This window comes from Mastigoproctus giganteus, chromosome 10, assembly GCF_048544385.1.
Source record: "Mastigoproctus giganteus isolate SK-2022 chromosome 10, ASM4854438v1, whole genome shotgun sequence".
Taxonomy (NCBI): Eukaryota; Metazoa; Arthropoda; class Arachnida; order Uropygi; family Thelyphonidae; genus Mastigoproctus; species Mastigoproctus giganteus.
The window spans coordinates 205,501,485-205,525,929 of NC_143584.1; the positions used below are offsets into that span (position 1 = coordinate 205,501,485).

General features: G+C 35.6%; 1 protein-coding gene across 1 annotated transcript in view; it reads right to left on the reverse strand.

The window, feature by feature from the left end:
- Positions 1 to 11,722: 11,722 nt before the first annotated feature.
- The window catches only part of Vamp7 (Vesicle-associated membrane protein 7), a 91,117-nt gene continuing 78,394 nt past the window's right edge, over positions 11,723 to 24,445 (reverse strand). Inside the window, exons 8-9 of the mRNA XM_090382293.1 lie at positions 22,469 to 22,561; positions 11,723 to 12,297 (exon numbers count right to left, since the gene is read on the reverse strand). Coding sequence (XP_090238419.1) covers positions 12,235 to 12,297; positions 22,469 to 22,561 — 156 coding nt within the window. The 3' untranslated portion in view covers positions 11,723 to 12,234. The remainder of the gene's footprint in view (positions 12,298 to 22,468; positions 22,562 to 24,445) is intronic.

Consider the following 24,445-nt stretch of genomic DNA (forward strand, 5'->3'; position numbering starts at 1 on the left):
CCACTTCGTGTGGGGGAACCTTGTATTTCCACTGCAGGGATTTTTTTTTTTTAAACAGGAATTTGAAACATGAGGTTATTGTAACCAGCAGTTCCCGACTTATTTTAATCGTGGAACCCTTTCCACCTTGATAAAAAAAAATTTGGAACCCTGACAATTTTTACTGATTATAAATAAAACAACAAATCAAAAATAATTTATTGAAAATAAAAAATAATTATAATAATGGAAAAGCAAATATTAATTCAAACCGGTAATTAATGTGAAGGATTAAACGTCTTCTTTTCTTTCAAAATTTGGTTTAACTGTGGACAGCTGAATTCTGATATCAGGAGTGGCATCCAACTTACTTCTGTATTTTGTTTTTGTCGCAGTGTAGAGCGAAAATCTGCTTTCACACAAATATGTGATACTAAATGGCAACAAACAATGAATTGCCTTTTTGAATAAATATGGATATTCTTCTTTTAAGTCACACCAAAACTTGTTTAATGAAACTTCATTAAATTTAACTTTTATTTTTGGCTGTTTGATGTCAGGTCGATGAGATTTTCATATTCTGAAGTAGATAGTTCCTGTGGTTTTTCTTTAATATTGAAAGGATTGAAAACCCAATAATTATTGTCATCTTTTAGTAGAGGAAAGTATTCATTTTATGCCACACTTATTGATTTTAGATGAGAAATAATTTCTTTTCAAATTTCCTCGTCAATTTCACAGTTCGATTCCTGTAAAAAGTCATTGGAAATGGATCCATATTATTTTTTTCAACAGCCATGGTCCAGTATTGTAACTTTCGTAATAATGATCGTAATTTATCTTTTGTGTTGAAAATATTTCCTTTTTTTTCCTTGAAGGGAGAGAGAGAAACATTCGATTTTGTGAATATATCTGCCAGATAAGCAATTTGACTCAACCACAAAACGTTTCTAAAGCGATCTGCTAATAGAAATTTGTCATTGTGTAAGAAATTGGTGAGCTCCTCTCATAATTCAAACAATCTGACAAGAACTCTGCTATCTAATTTCAGTATGTACCAGCAAAGATATATGTTGGCTGCCCATATCTTCACATATAATTTGGAATAATCATGTTTTTAACGGTCATGTTTTCACAAAGTTAATAATTTTCATTGCTTCATCTAAAATACATTTTAAAGATGAAGGGATATTTCGAGCAACCAGTGCATGTCTGTGAAGAACACAGTGACTACTCATACATGTTTTAGCAACATTTTTAATTTGTGTTACTGCCCCTTTCACAGGTCCTATCATTGATTTCGCACCATCGCTACATACTTCGACACATTTCTCCCAACTTATCCCACGAGTCTTTATAAAATCGTCAATACATTTAAATATCAGTTCTCCTGTTGTACTGGTTTGTAAATTTTCACAGAGTAACATGTCTTCTTCAATATAATTATTGAAAAAAAACTATAATAACTGAAAAAGTAATAAGGAACAAAAACTAATTTCCTCGATTCATCTGCTACACAAGTAATGCTAGTGCCTTTATCTGTATTTTCGTCAGTATCCGCTTTACCAGTCTCCTTGTCACTAGAAACATGGGAACTGCTTGCCACACTTTTTTTAAAACTCCTTCTCTCAAACAACGATCCATGATATTTTAATTTGGGGTATCTTCTTCTTCCAGTAACATAGCTCCCTGAGGAGCTGTTGTGGCCACCAACAAATTCCTCCAACTGCATCAATCGTGTGCTATACGAGCAGCATCACAAAGTGTCATGCCCAGAAGTTCACTTAAATCCATCCTTCCACCTAGTTGCAGGTCTTGCTCTTCCCCTCGGTTTTCCCTTTCATTATATTCTTCAACAGAAAGTTTTCCCTTCTTACTATATGACCAAAAAACTTGAGTTTGCTTTTGTTGATGCTATGAAGAAGAATTTTAGGCCTACCAATTTTATTCAATACCCACTCATTTGTTCTTCAATCCAAGTAAGAAATATGCAGTATTCTCCTGTAACACCATATTTCAGATGCCTCAATTTTCTTCCTGTCAACCATTTTCAGATTCCATCCTTCACATCCATAAGTGGCAACTGGAAAAATTAACGAATCAATGATTTTCAGTTTCGTCTTTAGGGGAAGATCATCTTTCCATAATTTTATCAGATCAGCGACCAGTTTTAGCAATTGCCTGTCATCTCTTTACATCGTTTGAGCAATCACTATTTTTTATTTATTCTTGACCCTAAGTAATCAAATTCATCAACTTCTTCGATATCTTGCCCATTAACCTTCACTTTACTAGAATCGAGATTATCACCAATCACCATAATTTTAGTTTTAACACATTCAGAAACAATCCTTTTTTCTTGTTTCACATACTCTCCTCAGAGTTTCTTTAAGATGATCCTTAAAATTACAAATTAGCACAGTATCATCTGGATAACGAAGGTTGTTTATCTTCAGTCCTCTAATTTTGATGCCAATCTCTAAATCTTCCAAAGTTTCACGCATGATATCTTCGGCATAAAGATTAAAAAGGTGAGGTGACAAAATACAGCCCTGCCTGACACTGTTTCCTATGTTCGTTTTCACAGTTTCTTCCTGTTCCTGGTACGGTAGCTTAATCAGCTGAATTATGTGGATCGGGAAACCCATATTAGTCATCGTATCCCATAGTTTCTCATGTTGAACACAATAAAATGCTTTTGCATAATCTATAAAACACAAAATGGCTGGAATATTGAATTCTTTGCATTTTTCAATAATCAGTCATAGACTTAAGATCTGATCTCTGGTTCTTCTAACCCTTCTGAAACCTGCTTGCTCTTCTGGCATTTCTTCTTCCAAGTTTTCCTTAAATTCTGTTCAATATTATTTTAAGAAGAATCTTGCTAGCATGAGAAATTAGGCTAATAGTCCTGTAATTTGAGCAAATTTTCAGATCTCCTTTTTTTGGTAAAGTTGGAAAATTGATTTCTTCCAATCTGATGGCCACCATCCCATTTACCAAATTTTTACAATCATTTTATGAAAAAAATTGGCACCCTTCACACCTGCAGCTTTAATCAATTCCGCTGGGATGTCATCAATTCCAAGTGACTTGCCACACGTTAGTTCTCTGATGGCTTTTTTGACTTCTTCCTTCAGTGGAACTGGTTCATGATCACACTCTTGAAAAGGGGTTGGCAGATCATAAGTACCAGCAGGTGTGCTCGGAAGAGCTGCTCACAGTATTCTTCCCACCTTCCTTTGATTGTGTTCTCCTCTGTTAAAATTTCCCCTTTGAAGTCTTCTTAATTACATTAAGTTTTGGTTGAAACTTTTATCTTAAGGACTTAATTACATCATACATCTTTTTAGTGTTTCATTTGTTGTGGTATTCGATTTCTTTACACTTTCAATTGATATAATCCTGTTTGTCCTGGCTTAAACAGTGCTTGATGACTGCTTAGTTCCTGATACTCTTCATTTCCTTGGCTTTTGCAGTTCTTCTCTGTTCAATAAATTTAAAAGTGACTTCTGTAATCCAAGGCTTCCCGATCTTTGACCTTTCTCTAATGTGGCTATTTGCTGAATCCTTTATAATGCTTTTTGTATTTTCCCACATTTCCTCAGACAGCATATCGTCATCAAGTTCTAATAGAGCTTGAAAATGATTGCCTGTTTCAAGCATATAATCGTTTGGAATATTTTCTACATCCAGTCGTCTAGGGGAAACCTTATTCATGATCTTTTTCAGCTTCAGCACGATGTGGAGTAGCTGATGATCACTGCCACAATCTGCTTCAGGAAGTGTTTTTGCTGTGATTACACTGGAATGCTACCTTTGCTGCATAAGGATATAATCAAGCCGATTCCTTGTTTTATGATCAGGAGATTTCCATGTGTAGAGCCTTCTCGGGTGCCGCTGAAGGCAGATGTTACATATGACAAGACTGTTCAGATGACAAAATTCAATTAAACTTTCACCCCTACCACAATTTGGGGTATACACAATCGTAATATTATAAATTAATACGATGCCCACTTTATTTTTATATGAAAGAAAAGTACACAAGACCTCACAAAATAATTGCAGTGCAAAACACCACCGATCTATGACCGATACGCCCGCTGGTTCACTGCACCCCACCTCACTACAGACAATTTCGCCAGGGGATATGACTCAACTAGCGGTGGGAGAATCGAATGCAAAGTACAGTATTCGATTCATTCATTCACCATTAGACTAATCGGATTTTATTTTCCACAACTGTGAACTGCACAGAGTCCCCTCTACATCCATATTTTAAACTATTAATTAGAGCTCAAAAACTAATTTTATTGCAGAACTCCAAATGTTATCGGCAGAACCCTAGGGTTCTGCAGAACACAAGTTGGGAACCCGTGCTGCAACCTGTAGTACTCTATTACTGTGTGTGAATTTATGCGATTGGTAGACAGAAGACAGTTGTTGACATTGAACCACTAATTTCTGTAGATTACAATCTTCAGGAAATATAGGAGAAGGATTGTTCTGAAGAACAGAACAATCCTTCAGAGGTAGAGGAGACAAAGAAGAAAAGCTAGTTTGGTGACTTTTCATGTATGTTTTTTTTTTTTTTATAAATATTACTACAAATCCTGTTTTCTTCTGAACTGCAATTCCATCTTCATATGTTTGGAATGAAGACGGAATTGTAGATGCAGTTGAAAAGAACAGAGCCTGTAGTAATTAGAAAAAAGTACAGCAGAAACTGAATGTCTCTGTGAGACATTGTTTCTGCTGTACTTACACAGTGGACAGAGAGAGAGAGTAACAATTTGTATAAAGTCTAGGACCTTGCAAAAGGTTTTGTGATACCACCACCACGTGGAGGAACAATAATCACGTAGAGCAGATTTCATATTTGTACGGTAGTTGACTACAAATATGAAAACTCTAGAAGTAAAGTAACACTTAAGAGTGAAAGGGAAGAGAAACCTTGTTTCTTAATGCAGAGGAAGCAATATTATTGATATGCTTATGCAATCCTAAGTATTGTTAAAGATGAGCAAGGGGGCAACATACTTTTTACACAAAATAAAACAGGACTGTTTTAGATTTAAATAAGTTTTCTTCTTCCCACTGGAGAATTACCTGGAATAAGCATTTTCAGTAACTGACTGATGGACATCAGAAATAGTGGACAAACCTTTTACAGATTACAAGTTTTATTTTAAAAATAACCTTGACTATGTTCAAACTTGAATTTGAACAAATTCTTTAATATAATTAAGAGTGCTTATAGAGGGGATTTTAAATTAAGGTGTAAACAATTTGCTGTTAATTTGTATTTTTTTTTTTTTTCTTTTTTCAAATAAGATGAATTAAGACAACCCCACAAATGGCACAAAATTATTTTTCTAATTTGCATAACCCTTTGTAAATGCTTCCTGTAGTTATCCATTGTGAATAATAATTGCATTATCGTGCAACAAAGTTTCTACTGGGACCTGTACCCCATCTTATAGAGTAAATATAGAAAGTGAAACCCTGTAAATCAATGGGCATTTCATGCTTTCTTTAATCAATTTTATTCTCTGAATCCATACTGATTTTACATTACTTATGGTATTCCAGTTTAATCATGTTATTTTGCATCCATTTCTTCAATACTAGAAGCAATGTCACAAAACTTGAGCAGTTTTTCTTAAAAACTGTGCTGTTTTCAAAAAATCTGGCATACTGGTAATACTCATCCTTCTGACTGAAGAATTATCCTGTATATACAAGAGCAATTCAAGGTTGACTCAAACTGTTATTTTTTTCACAAAAAAATACAAACAAACCAGAATCGCCAATCTTATTACACTATCTATTTTTTCAATACTGACACTAGCAGCATAGTGTTCTGATAAGTGCATAGCCAATTCAAGACACCATGCTTGAGTTACCAGCTGTCTTGAATTTCTGCCCTCCCAGGTGCTCCTCCATTGGCCGAAGCAAGTGGAGGATAAATCTATATGCCAAGGCTGCCAATATCGTCGTCCAATTTGCTGTAAATAGATGTGCATTTCCAGGAAGTAGAACATTCCCTTTTTAGTTTCTTGAGTTGCTTCTTGTTAATTGTTGTATGCTGTAATAAAAAAAAGTTAAACTGAGCCATTATCAATCCACTGTAGGATAGAAACCTCAATGATTCACGTCGTGGGAAATGGACTATAATCTGCCACTCTGGTCCAGTGTGGGCTGGCAGTTTGACCATATTTAGCAGTCTACTCAACCCCAGTCTACTCAAAGAGTGGTGTGCTACTGTGCTGTGGGCTTTCTAATACCAAGCATGGTATGGAGGCTGCTGTAATACTGAGAATTAACTATTGCACATAAAACACCGTGGTAGAAAATCAACCCTTCTGTATCCAAAAAAACAGTTACTGTGACCTTGCCAGCTGAAAGCTGCATACCAATTTCCTCTTCACTGAAGATTTATTCAATTTTCATTTTGTATGTGAGGCAAAATTCATTAGAATACTTGCAAATATTATTTTATTATGGCAAAATCCATAAGACCTATGAAATAAATTAGTTAACTGAGGACTATCTTGTCCTGTATTTTGTGGCCAGCTGGATTTCAACTGCCACATGTAAAACACTACAGCTTAATAGTTAAAAACAGAACGAACTGCCTTCTCAAGGCAGCTGCTGGTTAAGGTTTCAAATAAACTTATCAAAAGACTGCTCTGCTATTTTTTAAAACTAATCAAAGCCACCTGATGTATGATGAGGAACTAATAATAGCAGCCCTTCAGTGATATTTTTATTTAAAAAGCACATATTTTTTTTGGTAGCTCATGAAAGGAAGTTTGTTCTATTTTGAGAATTATGACTAGCATTTACTCATTGTTACCAAAAACCTGCTTGTTACAATAGGACAATATTGTCCTTAATTCAATAACCTTGCAATGATTTTAAATATCCCTTGAATATCATTTGTGCTAGTTCATATTGTGTTAGTATGTTTCAAAATATTAAGCACTCAAAATATCAGTCACCTTTATATTCACTTATGATGTAAAGTAAAAAATTTGACTGTAACAGAAAATAACACTACATAATATTTTCACATTTTACATTCATTAACAGGATACAGAAATTTAATAATTTGACAAAATTGTGAAATAGCCAAAAAGAAGTTTTAAAAATTTGATGAATTGTAATACATATTTAAAAATAACTAACTATTCTATTTTATAAGCAAAATACCATAATGCTAATTTTTAATATATACTGTGAGAAATATATTTACATAAAATTCTATTTAAATTCAATAAACACACATACATATATATAAAGGAATTTTTTTTTTACAAATGATAGCACAATTCTTAAAATGCATTAATTCAAAACTTCTGCTGTAAGAGTATCATAGCTTTGCAACTGATCAAGTTCCCTTGGATCAAAACTGATAACAGGTTTGTTTCTCCCCATCAGCTTTAACCACTTTTCAATAAACACTAATGCAAAAATTTTACATTATATATGTAACACGCAAGGAGCACATTCCCAGCAATGCATTTGTTTATTCAGAATTAAAGACTCACATAATTGCAGTATACACATCAGTATGATTTCAGTTTGAATTTAATTATGAAGTGAAAACTGAAATTTAAATTTACTTGATTATGGTCTTTTTTTTTGTTTTTATGCAACTGCTATCCTATCACCATTTCCCCTACCACATACACTGGCTGACCATTTTATTAGGATCTTGTCCTAATAACTAACCTTATTCACAGATTACTTCTCTGATCTGCCTTGGGTCTACAGCAGTCTCTTAAGGGTGCTGGGAAAATACTGTACCAGGTAGCCTGAAAAATACCTTGGTATTATTGTACAGATAAAGGTAGATTTCATTTCATCCCACAGATGTCCAGAAAGCTAATTAAAATTAGTCAGTCAGTCAGTTAACCCCCCCCCCCCAATTCTGATACTCACAATCTGTAAAATCTTCCAAGATTAACTAAAATTATCTGTAACACTGTGGGTGGGGAGATAATAAATAAATAATTTAGTATTAAACTAGTAAGGAACACCCCAACATTGCTAGTAGTTTCCCACCCAGTAGAAAATGAGACACTGGTTTAACCTCCAGGAACTTGTTGGCCAAGGCATACTTTGCAGCGCCTCTGTGGGCAGAAGCAGCAGTGCGTAGCACACGCTTCTTGATTTAGACTGCGGTTCAAGCCGTGACCACCAAATACGAAGGATGCGGAAAGGTCAGGGAATGACCACTGCATATCCCCCGGAGCAATATGGCCTTAGTTGCTAATGCTCCTAAAAACCAAATAACAAACAAACAAGCATACTTTGCATTACTCAAATCACTCATGTTCTCCATTACAGTATAGCAGTTTGATGCTTGTCACTTATTTGGAGATGTCTGGATTCTATTGTAGACAGGAGAAATTTATAAAGTATTCTTCATTTAGGGATGTAGTTGGCTGATCTCAGGCAGAGGGAATAGAGGCTTTTCCCATGAGTTCTTCTAGCCTGCAGAAGATGCAAATCAGCCCATAATCACACACTTGTACATACATAATACAATTGTGGTGGCACAATACTGTCCAAATTTCTGATGTACTTAAAACCAGCAACAACCTGCTCACATACATTCTGGCATGGTGACTAGTCTCACATTATCATCCTGGAAGGATCCATCTCCATCATGATCAATACTAGTGTGTAACTGCCAAAAACACAACTTGCAATGATGCTCAATAAATGGCTTAGTCCATTTTTCTGGCCAGTGGATCCATTGTACAGCACATTCAGAGTACTAAGGATAATGTCACAAAATTTGCTCCACTAGAAGCCTGCTCCGTTATACAGAAGGTATAGTCCATTGCTTCATGTACTTTCCTCAATACTTCAATTCCTCCATCACTTGAGAATAAATCAAGATTCATCAGACCACATGACATTCAACCTGAGTTTGCTCTTTTTTTTTTTTTTTTTTTTTTTGGTTTACACTATTACAGCAATTTTTCCCAGTTCACTCCTGATATGCAGAGCATTCTCTGCATATAACTGATCTCACTCAGGATCATACCTTATATGCAGCATACCCCAGACTTGTGGCTGCACTTGCTTTGTTGGTGTCTTTTTTTCTCTTGATTCTTGGAAAATCATTGTGGACCACCTGACAAGATTATCTTTTCTACTGCAGCACCTGTTAGATGCACACTTACAATCACATCTCATTTGAAGAAGCTTATATCCTTTCCTACCCCCCCCCCAACTACTAGTGAACAGAATGTTGTCATGGTACTCCAAAACATCTTGATTAAGGTTTCTTGCACATTTCACATCATCATCTTCTGGCATTATAACCAAGGGTGGGTCTTAGCCTTCTCAACGATGTTCCACCAGTAAGCCCTCCCAGGTCAAACTTCTTATTCTTGTGATCTTTAAGTCTCTTCTACATCAACCATCCATCTTTTCCACAATCTTCCTCTTGCCCTATTACTGTTAGGTTTCCATTTCATTATCCTCTTAGTTGTTCTGCTACCATCCATTCTCATAACATGTCCCAACCAGGTAAGTCTCTGGCTCTTCACAAATCTGACGATGTCCACACCTGGAATAAGATTGTCAAGCTCATGGTAATCCTCCAGGAGCCATCAATGCCTTGTATGGGTCCAAAGACTTTGTAAAATTCTACGCTCTAACACTCTCAACAACTGCTCATCTTTACTCGTTAATGTCCAAGCCACACAACCATATGTTACAACTGGTCTAATGAGACTTGTATATTCTTAATTTTAAATGTCTCTTCAATACTCTGGACTTCATTAGTTTTTCATGTGCATAGAAGCATCTGTGTTCACTCAGGTTTCATTAGTAATAGAGTTGGACTGGTTTATCTGCAAACCTAGATGGGCAAAATTTTAAATATGCTCAAATGAGAAGCTTCCAGTTCTTAAATTTTCTGTGTTATCTGCCATTCTCCAGAATTTCATATATTTTGTCTTTGCTTTATTCATCCTAAGTCCTCTTCTTTGTGCTTCACTATCCAGCCTGGCCACTGTTTTCTCCAGTGCTGTTGTTTGGTTTTTAAGAGCATTAGCAACTAAGGCCATATTGCTCCAGGGATATGCGGGCGGTGGTCATTCCCTGACCTTTTCGCATCCTCTGTATTTGGTGGTCACAGGCTCGAACCCCGGTCTAATCAAGAAGCATGTTCTATGCACTGCTGCTCCTGCCCACTTGGCTACAGAGGTGCCTCCTCCAGTGCTCCTTTAGTCCTACTGATAATAGCACATATCCAGTGATTATGTTCATTTACTAGATTTATTTTATATATATGTACACATGCACACATACAGTAAAAGCTTTGTTATCAAGCATTTAGATAACTAATTACCAGAATATTTATATCCAGAATAGGGGCCACCAATTACAGTGATTTTCTTCATCATAGTCAATAATAATATTAATTAAAAAAACAGCAGTCAAGATCCCTTTTTTAGCATAATATTAAAATAACATTTTTATTTTCTGTTATTACAGAACGCAATAGATATTACCGAATGAGAAGAAAAGTTCATTCAGTATAACGTATGATCGATTTTTTTAAAATGTCACACATTGAATTAAAGGAACTTACAAAAATGCAAAACTAAAATAATTATTTACTGATTGGTGGTGCCTGCCATATGAAAAGTTTGACATTGTGATTTGGTCATTCTGGTTGGCGCATGAAAATTGAATACTGTAGTTATTTGCTCTCATCTCCCGAAATTTAATCCATCCAAGAAAAATGGCATAAAAAAAAAAACTGATATTAACAATACTGATCAGGAGAATGAACAAATGTTTAGTCTGAATTGCATTACTGTACTACACAATAATTAGGGTTTTTTTTTTTTTTTTTTTAACTATAATTAGGGTTTTTTTTTTTTTTTTTTTTAACTAAAATAAGATCAAATTTTACTTGTTTTGATTGTCCTATATGTACTTTTTGTTGGTTACAGTATGGCTTACATTGACATACATCATTGAATGATATGTATTGATGTGAACCATGCTGTTTTAGTTTTACCATTGATTTTTCCATAGTTAGGATGCTTAGATAACTGGAATGCCTTAATCCCTGGTCATGCCAAATTGACAAAAAAAAAAAAAAAAAAAAAAGAAAGAATAAAGGCCCAAACACCATATAGTAGCGGTTCCCAAACTGTGTGCCACAGCACCCCAGAATATTTTAAATTTTCGAGGGAAAAACAGGGGTACTCGACATCTGTCAGACACCATGCAAACTACTAGCTTGGTTGGTTTTTGATGGCGCAAAAACGACAAGATTATATTGTGCCATAACAGACCAGCTCCAGGTAGTTCACAGTTTCAACATTACTTATTAAGTTGTTCGGACCTAACTACTTAATAAACGGAACTGTTAGGTATTTATTTTGGCCTAGTGAAAAACCATGAAAAAAATTAATGAGACACTAAGGGTGCTGTGAACTGAGAAAATTTGGGAACATCTACCACATAGCATAAACCTAAAAATAAGCATGATAGCCCCTGGGGCCTTTTAATTGAAACATCTTGTGTATTTTGTGTCTGTTATTGATTTAAATTAAATTTTTTCCATGTATATTTTCCATATACATAGAAAAAAAATTATTTTAAATGTGTTTTCTGATTTTAAACTGCTATTTTCATTTAAACCAAAAATTTCTTGATTTTGAATGAAATGACACACAAACACTGTAGAAAATCTGTTTTCTGAGGCATGCCATTAAACGTGATGCAATGGCACACTTCATTGTTTATAAGCTTTAGTTTCCTGCATTAGGCTAGAGAGGATACGTGATTTTCATAGAGCTTTGTAATAAGTTTGGCATTTAAATACATAAAAAATATGAAATCAGTTATTTAATAAACACTAATCTCTTCCCAGAAAGTCAATATACATTTACTGTACATCTGAATTATATATTAAATAGCAAATATCAACCTATACAAACGTACAAAAAATTTATAAATTCCACTGCGCAGGCCTTGTTCAGGTAGTCACCAATTCACATTTCAGCCATCATTTATATAAACTTTCACTTGAACAGTTCCACATGATAGACAATCGATGTTTCTCTCATGACACGAAATACTAACTACATTCAGTTGCATTTAGGCAGGTAAATAAAGAGTTTATAAAAATCTCTTTACTAAATGATTATTGACTAAGAAAAGAATTTGCAGTCTCCATTTCTTTTTTTTTTTTTTTTTTTTTTTTTAACTTTATGTACATTTTGGCCATGATAATCCACCACAAGAAGCTGACACAATGAAGTATATTACAAGCTGAAATGAAAGGTAAAATCAATTAAATATTTAATAATGTACTAAAAAATAACTCACCCTGTTTAGGGTAATTCATGTCATGATACAAAGCTCAATTTAACATTATAACAGTAACAGCTTGGTAAAAATAGTTCATTGTTTCTGATGGAATAAATTAATAGAAATATACTCATGAAAAACCTTACTGTTTGCTATTTCTAGATAAGGTGCACAATTTAAGACCACACCAAGCTGCATCACATAACTGCACAGTTGACTTGTGGGCATGGTGTGACCCTGATGGTCGGTCAAGTTTGTGCCTGTTCAGTTTCATCTACGTAACAATGGATGTGACATGTGAGGAAGAGTATGCTGCTCTCAAATTTTGCATCATCTCAAGAAAACATCATCTAAAGCATATGAAATATTAAAAGAGGTTTATGGTGAATCTACACTTCCATATACCACAGCTTGCAGGTGGTTTAGAATGTTCAAAAATGCACATGATTCAGTTTCAAAAATTGGCAGTTCTAGAGCTCCAATCACTGCTGTCACCACAGAAACTATAAACACTACTTCTGTAATTATGAGAGAAGATCGTCATACAAAGGCAGAGATGTTCAGAATATCAGTACGAAGCATGCACAGTATTCTGCATAACCATTTGCATATGTTTGTGCACGCTGGATTCCAAGACTACTCATTACCTAAACAAAAGCCAGTTCATATGGAGGTTTATCAGCTGCAATGGCTGGTTATTGAAGATGGTGATGTTCTGCACAAGGTAATAACATAATGGCAGATCGTGGGTTCATTCTGATCCAGCAAGTAAGCAACAAAGCTTTGTTTGGAAGTCTATGTCATTGCAAACACCAATAAAAGCAAAAGTCATGGCTTCTGCAGGAAAAGTTATGGTCTTTCTTTTTTTTTGATATTCAAGGAATGGTTTATATGCACATTGTGCCACACCATACGACTATTACTACAGATCTCAACTGCACACTTTGCAGAATCACAATTTCATATGGGTGGGTGCTGCATCACAACAATGCAAGGCCTCACATCTAGTGAGTTTGGGCTTGGCAAACCCAGGGTCCTGAGCTGGATATCATCATCCTTCTCTCTCTCTCTCTCTCTCTCTCTCTCTCTCTCTCTCTCTCATCTCTCTCTCTCTCTCTCTCTCTCTCTCTCTCTCTCGGGGTAACTCGGGAAATGTTTTTGGCTGGTGCAGCATAAGCCTCGGGCTTCCTTGCATCATGTGGCTAATAATAAAAAATAATAATAATGGAGTACTTAGCCAGCATTAATGTCAAATGTGTTCCTCATTTGCGCTACAGCCCTGACCTTGCACCCTGCAATTTTTTTTTTTTTTTCATTAAAAAAATGGCAGAAACATTGGAGTAAGTGCATTTGATCAAATGGGGAATACTTTGAAAAGGACCATCAAAATACAAATGATTAATAACGGTATGTTGTGAAAAAATAATTATGATCATTCTTTACTGAACATACCTCATATTTTACCTTAATATCAGAATGGAATAAGAACAATACAATACACTACTGAGACATCTGACCACAAAAAAGTGAGTTCTTTCAAATTAATTTTGCTTTTTATTTTACACTTACAGGATCTTCTAAAGGTGAACATTGACTCAGTTTATTTTTGCTTTTGTTTTCATATAACAAGTGAGTGCAATCAGCTGTTTTCAAATGCAAGGCAATAAACAAAACTGAAAAATTTCTGGACATTAGAAATCCACAATTTCATTTCTTGTTAAAGCAATTTATTTCCTCCTGCCCATTATTATGTAAGTCTTGTTAGCTTTGAATAATACAATGATCCTGAAAAGAAAAGGGGGATCCATTCCAACAATAAACATTATGTGAAAGTTTTTGCTGTGTTACTGTAACCAATAAGTCAGGGAAAAACCATATAAGAAATAAAGTTGGTTCATTTTATTTTCATGCCAGAGTACTGATATATATTCTCTAAAGGTAAGAAAGCTTTACACTAATGTGAATTTGTGTTAGATAACTGAAAGAGTAATAATATAATTATCAAAAATTATGTAATGGACACCATTAGAAATGAACTATGATTATAGTTCACTAATCCCAGCAAGCCTTGACATACCTGTTCATAAAGCAGATCTTTCACATCCTGACTCTGCAATGACTTCTTTTGTTCTAACACAAATAACTAAGTGCCAAAAATCTGTTCCACCACTAACTTCACAACCCACCTGTTTAGTAGAGTTTATGATAGGAGAATGTTTTATTTACACTGATTGAACCCTAGATCCCCAGTGGTGAAAATCTCTTTCACCTAATCTTATCAGAAATTAAAGAAAAAATTTCCACTAGTTTTTTTGAATTTAACATTTATGCTGTGAATCATTGAATATACAGTTGAACTTGATTATAACGAGCATCAAGGGCCCAACAAAATTTCCTTCTTGTAACCATTACTCACTACATCAGTGATGAGTTAAATCTACCTCCTATTTTTTTAATTCTCAATAACTTGATAAAAAGATAGATTCAAAAAACAAAAGAAATAGAGAGAAAAAAAATAATATTAGTATATACCTACATATTATTTGTATTAATATGTTTGTATAAGCTACAATGCACTTAATATTAAACACAATTTGTCGGTAATTTTAAAGCCATACACTTAATACTAAATACAATTTATTTCTCCATAATTAAAAACAATACTATTTAATAATGAACACGATTTCAATTAGTCTTTTTTATTGTAGTGAACCACTGAAGCAATGCTTCACCAACATTTGTAACCTCGCACTTTCTAAAATTTTTTTTTTTTTTTGGTTATGTTCCTTTCCAGTACCGATATGTAAACATGTTTATTCTTCCACAATGTTGATACTGTTGAAGAGGACAAAGAAAAGTTTTTACCCACTTCAACATTTTTTGCACCACATTCTAACTCATGAATAATTTCGACTTTTTTGCGAATCAAGAGACACTTTCTTTTGTTAGTAGAAGCATACAATGCAAGAAAGCAAGCTTATGCAGCAAAAAAAAACCGCTCCCATTTCACCCTTCCATTTGTTCCAAATGCCTGTCCAGCCCAGCCCAAAATTTATTTAGGCTGTCAGCTTCCACAACAAAAGATGGAAGTCTGTTCCACCCATCAACTACCCGCTGGCTAAAGGCAAATGTCTGCACATCTATTCTACAACTATCTTTCCTCAATTTGAAACCGTGTCCCCTCAAGGTTCTTAGTCTGAGCAAGAGGAAGAATCCCATCAGCATTCAGCTTGCTCAACCTATTCAAAGCCTTATATACTTCAATCAGATCACCTCGCAAGTGCCTACTCTCCAGGCACTGCAATTTGCAGAACTTAAGCCTTTCTTGGTAAGAGCATCCCTTCATTCCCTCACCAATCTTGTTGCCCTTCTTTATACTCGTTCTAGCAACTCTATATCCTTCCTAAAGAGGCCTCCAGACCTATACACAGTACTCTAGGTGTGGCCTGACCATTGCTTTGTATAACAGGGTAATCACCTCCCTGTCCCTGCTAGCAAAATTCCTATATATCATTGACAAGACTCCATGACCTGCCCCTGGCAGCCTGTCTGCACTGTTCAGCGAACTTCATATTTGACTGCACAATTACCCCCCAGGTCTTTTTCACTTTCCACTTCCCTGGGTGTAATACCACACAGTTGGTACGTTTCTCTTCGGTTATTGCTACCCATATGCAGTACTTTGCATTTGTCAATGTTACACATCAGCTGCCAATTCTCAGCCCATTTGCCCAACTTATCTAGATCCAGTTGGAGTAGTATACTGTCTTTACTGTCGTTAAAAACCCTGCCAACCTTTGTATCATTTGCAAACTTGGACAATAAACCTGATATACCTTCATCAATATCACTGATAAATACTGAACCCTGGGGAACTCCACTAATAACATTTGTCCATGAAGAGCAGTGTCCATTTATTATCACTCTCTGTCGTCTCCACTCAACCATCCCTTTATCCATTGTAGCAACTTATCCTTAATGCCATACCTCTCCAATTTGTACAGCAGTCTTCCATGTGCAACAGTATCAAAAGCTTTCCTGAAATCCAAGTATATGATATCATAATTATTTTTGGCATTCAGTTCCTTTGTTACCACATCATAGTATCCAGTCAAATTGGTCAGACAAGACCTCCCTTTAACAAACCCCATGCTGTGTCTTAACTATTATACTGCAGTCTTGTTTCCGAAGGAAGGGTTCGTTTCTAACTGATTTTACTTTAAAATGGCAGTAAAATAATCTGTATACAACAATTATCATCATTTCCAAAATTCTTAGAAAGTCCTGAAATAAATTTATGGTTCAGTGAATACAAGACAATCTGTAAATAGGATAATTCAACCATAAAAATTACAAGCGGAACGGCAATGCACTATTGTATAGTCCTCGTCCCTGAAAGGACAAGGTTAGGTCATAAACCGGCCCATAATCTGATGTGGGTGGTCATAAAAGCTAAGTTGCCCCTTTCATTTTGGTTTATTCCAAGAACTGTTTTTTCGGCTACCAAGGCAATTAAGAATGTTTGCATAATTACCAAAATTTGTACAGTATACTAGTATAGTATGCTCATTATAACAGTGAGAAATTGTATGGGAACACATGTAAATTAAAATCATTATAGCTTTTTGCTCACTACAGCCATGATATAGTTATAACCAAGTTCAACTATAAATTTTTTTTTTTTTTTTTTTTTTTAAATTTTTACAATAACAATATCTTTAGCAAGTAGATAATGATGTGGTTGCTCAAAGAAGGCTGTTATGGCAGATTTTCCAAAAACAAAAGTTAATATAAAGCATCCAACTTTTTTTTTAATAATAAAGACAGTCAAATATAACACTTCCCTGCATTTGGAAAAAAATTCATTGTTTTCTCAGAAAAAAGTATTTCTTATCATTTTCTAATGCTGATTTCAAAAATGGCTTCTGTTTGTTTCCATCCCATCAGGTTTCTTCAAAAATCATGAAAGAAAATTTCACAAATTTTTATTAATTTTGCAGAATTTGTGAACTGAAATTATAACAAAATGCTACCTTTACCAGACTTTTATATTTAAATACATGTTGAAAACACTATTAAAAAGGGAAGTCTGGTTAAAAAGTCCACTAAACACCCTCTCATTTAAAAAACTGATCTACAGTGAATCAAATTTTTGTTTCTTTGATTTTCTTGCAGATCCTACTTTACAGTCCCTCTTCAGCATCCAACAATAGTCAGCCATCATGTTGTCACTCCACCTCCCTTGGTACCTCATCTCATTGTCTTTAATGTCCTGGTGAAACCTCTTACCCTGTTCTTTACTTTCACTTTCTAGATTTTCTGGGAATTAGTTGATGTGGAGTATAAAAAATGTACCTTGAAGCTCACATTATTGTCCAGCTTCTTGAAGTTTGCCAATGTATTTTCAACTATATTCTTGTTGTCTGGATCCTTGTTGTTCCCTAAGAAGTTCTCAACAACAGACCCGAAACTAATCCATGCCTGTTTTGATATTTTTATTGATAGTTCCCTCAAATCTCGGTCCCCCGTTTTCATCAGTTTGTGAATTTGAAGTCCAACAAAAAATACCTTGTTTTAGCTTCTCTTGGGTAATCAATGGGAATTCAGTACAAAGACAGCTAAAGTAGGGACCTTCCTGAGGTAAAGCTTTCACAAACTGTTTCATCAAACAACTGTTTGGTGAAAACAGTTTGCACATCAAACAACTGTTTGATGTGCAAACATCCACCTTTTTCCACCTTGCACATCAAACAACTGTTTGATGTGCAAGGGTGGAAAAAGGCCAGTTTTGGGGTCTACCAGTGGTTTATGAACTATGTTCTTTTATCCAGGCAACAAACTGGCCCCTCTTTAGCCAGAGCTTACTCCTAGCCCAACTGTCCCAATCACACAAGAAGCAAGGCATTTTTGTGTAGCTAGATTGATGTCCAAGTAACGTGCTTAAAAGTCAGTACAGACCAACCAACCATGGTCTTCGTACTTAATATTTGACAACAACTTCTTCAAATTCTCATGTTTCTTTCAAATGCACAGAGTGAACTACTGGAATTGGCCCATATTTATTTCCATTGTGGAGCAACACACCTTTGAAACTCCTCTTTGATGAGTCAATAAAAAAGTCTCCACTGTATAGCATTGTAACTAATTCCTATATAGTTCATTAAGTAATTTGCATTACTGCAAAACACAAAATAATTGTCCTCAGAAAAATAGGGGAGTAGTTCTCATTCTCTGTATCTGTACCATGAAAAAAATATTCCATGTGCCAGAAGATTTTTTGACTTAAGTCTAGAACCAAGGAGCTCTGTAAATTCCTTTGGTAAACTTAAATCTCTTACCAGATCATTGAGTTCATGCTATGAAAACAATTCAGGGCTAGACTTAATATCTCCAGGCATGTAGACTTCAGTGTCATCTTCAGAAGCTTTACTATCTGCTGCTATATTCTTCAATATAAGTGGAAGGAATGGAATGGCATGGAATCAGCAGATTATCTCCATGTGGGACTGGTTTAATGGAGGATGGAATATTTGGATACACAATGCCCTTCTTACCCTTTACATTGTATCTCTCTACATTAACTAAGCAAAGGTAACAGTCATTACAGTGGTTTGTAAGCTCCCACCAAATCACGGGAATTGCAAATGGCATAGCTTTCTTTTTACCATTTTTTCACAATCTGAATGCTTTATTTTGGTCACAGAGTTTCACTCCAAAATAAGCACAATACACATTTTTTACAAATTCTGTAATATCTTATCTTTACTTGAGAACTACATAACTTCCACAAATGAAACAAAATAAGTCTGGATTGTTCAAACATGATTCATCTATGATGCTACTAAACACTGACTCAAATCGATAAAATGCCTTTATTAAACAAAAATACACATACTGACTGTATAAACTGTATATTAAAATAAAATTAAAATGACTAAGATTAAATGGTATATAACAAGGATAAAATATAAAATTAAGTGCTAAAAAGATATTTAAAATTACTAAAAGCCACTAAAACAGCAGCAGCGGCTGCCTTCATCAGCAATAATGGTTGCAGGTTATCCAACAATCTATATATGTACACATATACGCCCCAGCAGGTCCATGACATGAACTATAGCACCTGCGCATGGTCCACTTCTTGTGTGTTGGAACTGGAAATGGAACAAACCACTCTAAACCATTTGTTTCTCCCTAGGATAAGAGCTTCAAAGAGTTGAATGCAACAGCCCTTATCCCTATTAAGACTATAGCATCCAGACGAACATATCCTTAAACTCTCTAGCCATTTCTGGTTACAAAAGCCATGCGCTCTATCCATGATCACGGATTCTTTAGCTGTAATGCCATGCCCAGTTTCCCAGGCATGTTCAGCTACAGCTGAACCCACATAACTGGCTGTCTTGAGGGCCCTATCGTGTTCCCCCAGGTGATCACACAGTGTATATTTCGTTTCTCCCACATAACACTGACACTCAATTTCATATATGACCCCACTAGTGTCATTACCCACAATTGGATCTTTGATTGCGGACACTACTACTGGTTTGGAGACTGCACACAGTCTCCGAACCAGTAGTTGCACACAGCATATCTTACACGAACGTAAAATACGGGAAATGGGTTCTGAAATGCCCGGATAGTAGGGAATGTAAGCAGTGGCAACAGGTGTAAAAGCATCCCTGCGACTGCTCAATAATTATCTGGGGGTAACCGCACGTTACTAGGTCAGTCGTAACTCGTTTAGTCTCATCGCCCCTCCCATCAGATGAAGAGCAGTGGCACTCCACCCTTCCCATTAAGGCCTTAACCACACTATTTTTGTGGCAACCAGCCTGAGCAGTTTTAAAGTGTGTATTGGCCACAACACATAGGTTTTCTGTAAACCTTAGTTTTCAAGTGTCGGTCTTCTTTGTACACACACGTCTAGGAACGGAAGGCACCCCCCCACTCAACCTCCAAAGTAAACTGAATATAGGGCGAACCGTTATTCAACCAATTAAGTACTTCTGTTTCGTAACCCCCTTTGTATTACGGTGAACGTGTCATCAGCATACTTCTTCCACGTGCATAATGGGGGTGGACTAAAGCTCCCCAACATCTTGTCTTTAAACTCTTCCATGGCTAAATTGGCTATAATTGCACTAATAGGTGAACCCATGGCCACTCCGCAGACCTGCTGGTACACATTTTGAAACAACATAGTGGTACTAGATAAGCATAAACTAACACCTTCACAAATGTCTTCACGACTTAGGGCTGTCCTGTCCTTCAAAGGTTAGGCCACACCTAGAGTACTGTTTACAGGTCTGGAGGCCTCATTTTAGGAAGGATGTAGAGTTGCTAGAACGAGTACAAAGAATGGCAACAAGATTGGTGAGAGGAACAAAGGGGTGCTCTTACCAAGAAGGGCTTAAGTTCTGCAAATTGCAGCACCTGGAGAGTAGGCACCTGCGAGGTGATCTGATTAAGGTGTATAAGGCCTTGAATGGGTTGAGCAAGCTGAATGCTCAGGGGATTCTTCCTCTTACTCAGATTAAGAACCTGAGGGGGCATAGATTCAAATTGAGGAAAGACAGTTGTAGAATAGATATGTGGAAACTTGCCTTTAGCAAGAGGGTAGTTGATTAGTGGAACAGACTTCCAGCTTTTGTTGTGGAAGTTGATAGCCTAAATAAATTTAAGGCCGAGTTGGACAGGTATTTAGAACGAATGGAGGGGTGAAATGGGAGGGGTTTTTTTTTTTTTTTTTTTGGCTGATGCTGCATAAGCTTGCTTTCTTGCATCGTATGCCTCTACTAATGCTAAGTACTATCCCTACTGAAAGCCTTCCACATACAATCCAGGCCTTGTTCAATGGGTATACATGTGAACAAAGAAACAACATTGAAAGATGCCATAATCTCATCCTCTTCTACCTCCTGAGCACAGACGAACTGCACAAACTCCCTGCTGTTTTTTTTAATAGTGTTATCCGAGTGCCCCATTACGGGGATACAAGTTCAGCCAAAAACCTGGATAGTGCAAGTGTTGGACTGCCTACAAACAACACAAATGGTACCCCAGCCTTGTGCACTTTAGGCAGACCATAAAATCTAGGCAAATGACAGCCCGATGCATGCAACCTCCAGGAAACCTCCTCGGATATTTTTCCCGCCTTGCATCAACTCGGGACTAACTCATTAGTCCCGAGTTGGTGCAAGGCGGGAAAAATATCCGAGTTATTAACTCATTCCAGCCCACCCAAGGGTTTCCTACGAATGATCTTATAAGATAGTATATGATCTTATACATTTAATAATAGACCTCTTCAATGAATTGTTCAAACGCTGGTGTGACGATATTTTACTCACTTTTCAGCACAAGTCTGACACGATGATCTCAAAAATATACTGAAGTCATACTAATAAACACTGCTGCATGGAGCTCTCAAGGTCAAGAAACAAATGACTGAAGGCTGTGTTACCAATATGTGAAGATTTATTTTACAAACTGCCAGCATTTACTTGTAACTTAATACATTCAATAAATACAACTCGTGATATCAACTGAAACAGCTATTAATTTACAAATATCGAAAAGTAAGCAGAGTGGTGTAACAGTTAAAAGGAAAACACCTTCCAGAGGACAATCCACAACTCAGCCACAGAAAATGAAACCACCTCTAATGACAGCAACCCACACCAGCAGAGAGGGACTCCAGACACAGAAACCATTATCTTCCTGAAGATTAGCCAGAAAAAGTAGAGTACAGGCTTTCAATGCATGTAGATCTTCATTTTATTCCCGAAATGCCAAAAAATACCTGATACATTGTTTTGTTCACTGAGCATTTATGTTTTTATCTTGAAGTAAATAATCTAACAACTCACTATTCATAAGCACAAAAATGTCAATCAAACTTATGCCAGCTAAGATATATACTGTGTGTAAAAAATAAACAGCCAGAACTACCTAACCAGGTAACCAGGTGGTTCTGTTGCGCCAATTAGTTCCTGCAAATTCACAGAATAAAATTATATGAGTATATATTTAAAATTAACTTAACAGTTTTTAATCATGCTGGTCCATATAAACATTGTATATTATTATGTTCAATTATGCACTTAATGGAGAATATTTAAACACTTACTATAACCACAACTATAATAATGACTGTCATCTTAATATTTTTGATGAACATTGATCGTGCTAGGTTTCGGCTTGTCTTCTTAAATGTCACTGACTGAAAACAGAATATCAAAATGAATTACATTCTATTATAACTGTAATTAATTTGCATATACTATAAAATAATTCTCATTAAAAGAGAAAAATTGATATAATTTTAAATAATAAAAATATTCAATAATTTAATGAAACTTCTAATTCATATACTATAAGAAACTACTACATTCACTTCAGCCATGTGGTCAGCATCAACTATAGAGTTACTCATATACCATATGTTTGAATCCACATGATACTACTTATAGTTTTTATCTTAACTGCTCTGATCCTGTGTGGCATATAAAAAGAAATTTTATTTATTCTATTATCATTCAAATCTGTTACACCTAGTGGGTATATAAGGTTGCTAGGATAGTAAAAATCAGTTCTGGACTAGCAACTTTCCACCCACTATTTTCCCTCCACGTTATTGTATTTCTTGTTAGATCTTTAGTCCAACCCAGTGTACGCCTTTTTCACTAATGCTTAACCCACCTTCCTCTTGGTTTACCTCTAGGACTATCACCATTCATTCCTACTTTAAATATTTTTTTAAAATCATCTTCCTTCTCCTATCTCCTCTACATGCCAATACTTGTATTTTAGGTTTGCCTTTATGTATTCTTTAAAATAAAAATTAATATGCATAAGTTTTAGACAAATTAACAGTGAAAACTTTCATGTGTCAATAAGTAACAATATTTCAAAAATTACACTAAATGCCTTAATGTCCATATAGGCTGAATAAATCATCATAACTTTAAAAGTTTTGGTTTCCTCACAAACCATTCTAGTCAAAAATTAACAACTACCTCATCTCAGTTCAGTCTGTGTTAGAACTGAAAGATGTAATGAAAAAAAGAATGTGTACCTAATTGAATATGTGCATTTTTTGGTACTGAAGCATGTATTTTTTTCAGAAATATAATCAGCACTATCCTAACTAACAAAAACTTCAAACTTGCAAGATGATATTATAAATTTTAATAATCACTCATGAAATTCCTCGAAGCATCATAAAATACAAAATATATCAAAATGATATGTAGGCCAGCTCTGTTCACTCCTTTCACTCTAAATCATTCTTATGTGTTCTCTTTTATTACCATCTGTAACTTTCAAAACATCCACTTTAGAATCCTAAGGTGTTTTTTGTTAAATAAATGGATGAATTTGAACTCTCCAAGTTGTCCTGGTTAGGACAACTAATGTTGATATAATAGGGCTAACAGAAATGTGGTGCCACCCAGAAATTGAGGACCACAAGTTCCACTACAGCAGGAGTGGCCAACTTAATTTGTGATGGAATCAACTTTTTTCCTTCGAAATGTGCCACAATCTACCATCTCAAAAATTTCATTGCACAAGGTGCACAAATCGAGGGATGACTGTATATTTAAAATTCGCCATGATTGACCGAAATTAAATCCACGGTCGACTCGTTGGCCACCCCTGCACTACAGTATGTATAATGTATTTAGGAAAGACAGAAGGGTCATGCTTCTTATCAAAAGCAGCCTGAGTGAAAAAAGAGCTTTTTTCCAGAGTCCGAAGTCACATCTGCCAGCATAGAATCTATGTAGTATGAGTTAGTTGGAAGCAAAGGTATAACAAGAGTGGGAGTAATCTATATACTGGAAGATTGTGAAGAGAGTCTCTACACACAGATGGAATGGGAAAGAAAGCGTGAACGTCTTATTATGAGTAACTTTAATCTGCCGCAAATTGATTGGAATAAATGGGAGGGAAACTCACCACAGGGAAAAAATTTTTCAAAATAAACTAGATTATTATTTTTACCAGCAGGTTAGAGAAAGTACTAGGTGTTTACTGATGAAAGACCCTTCGTACTGAGAAGAGGCTATGCAAGTTAGGTTGAGCCACACGAAATTAGTGATTT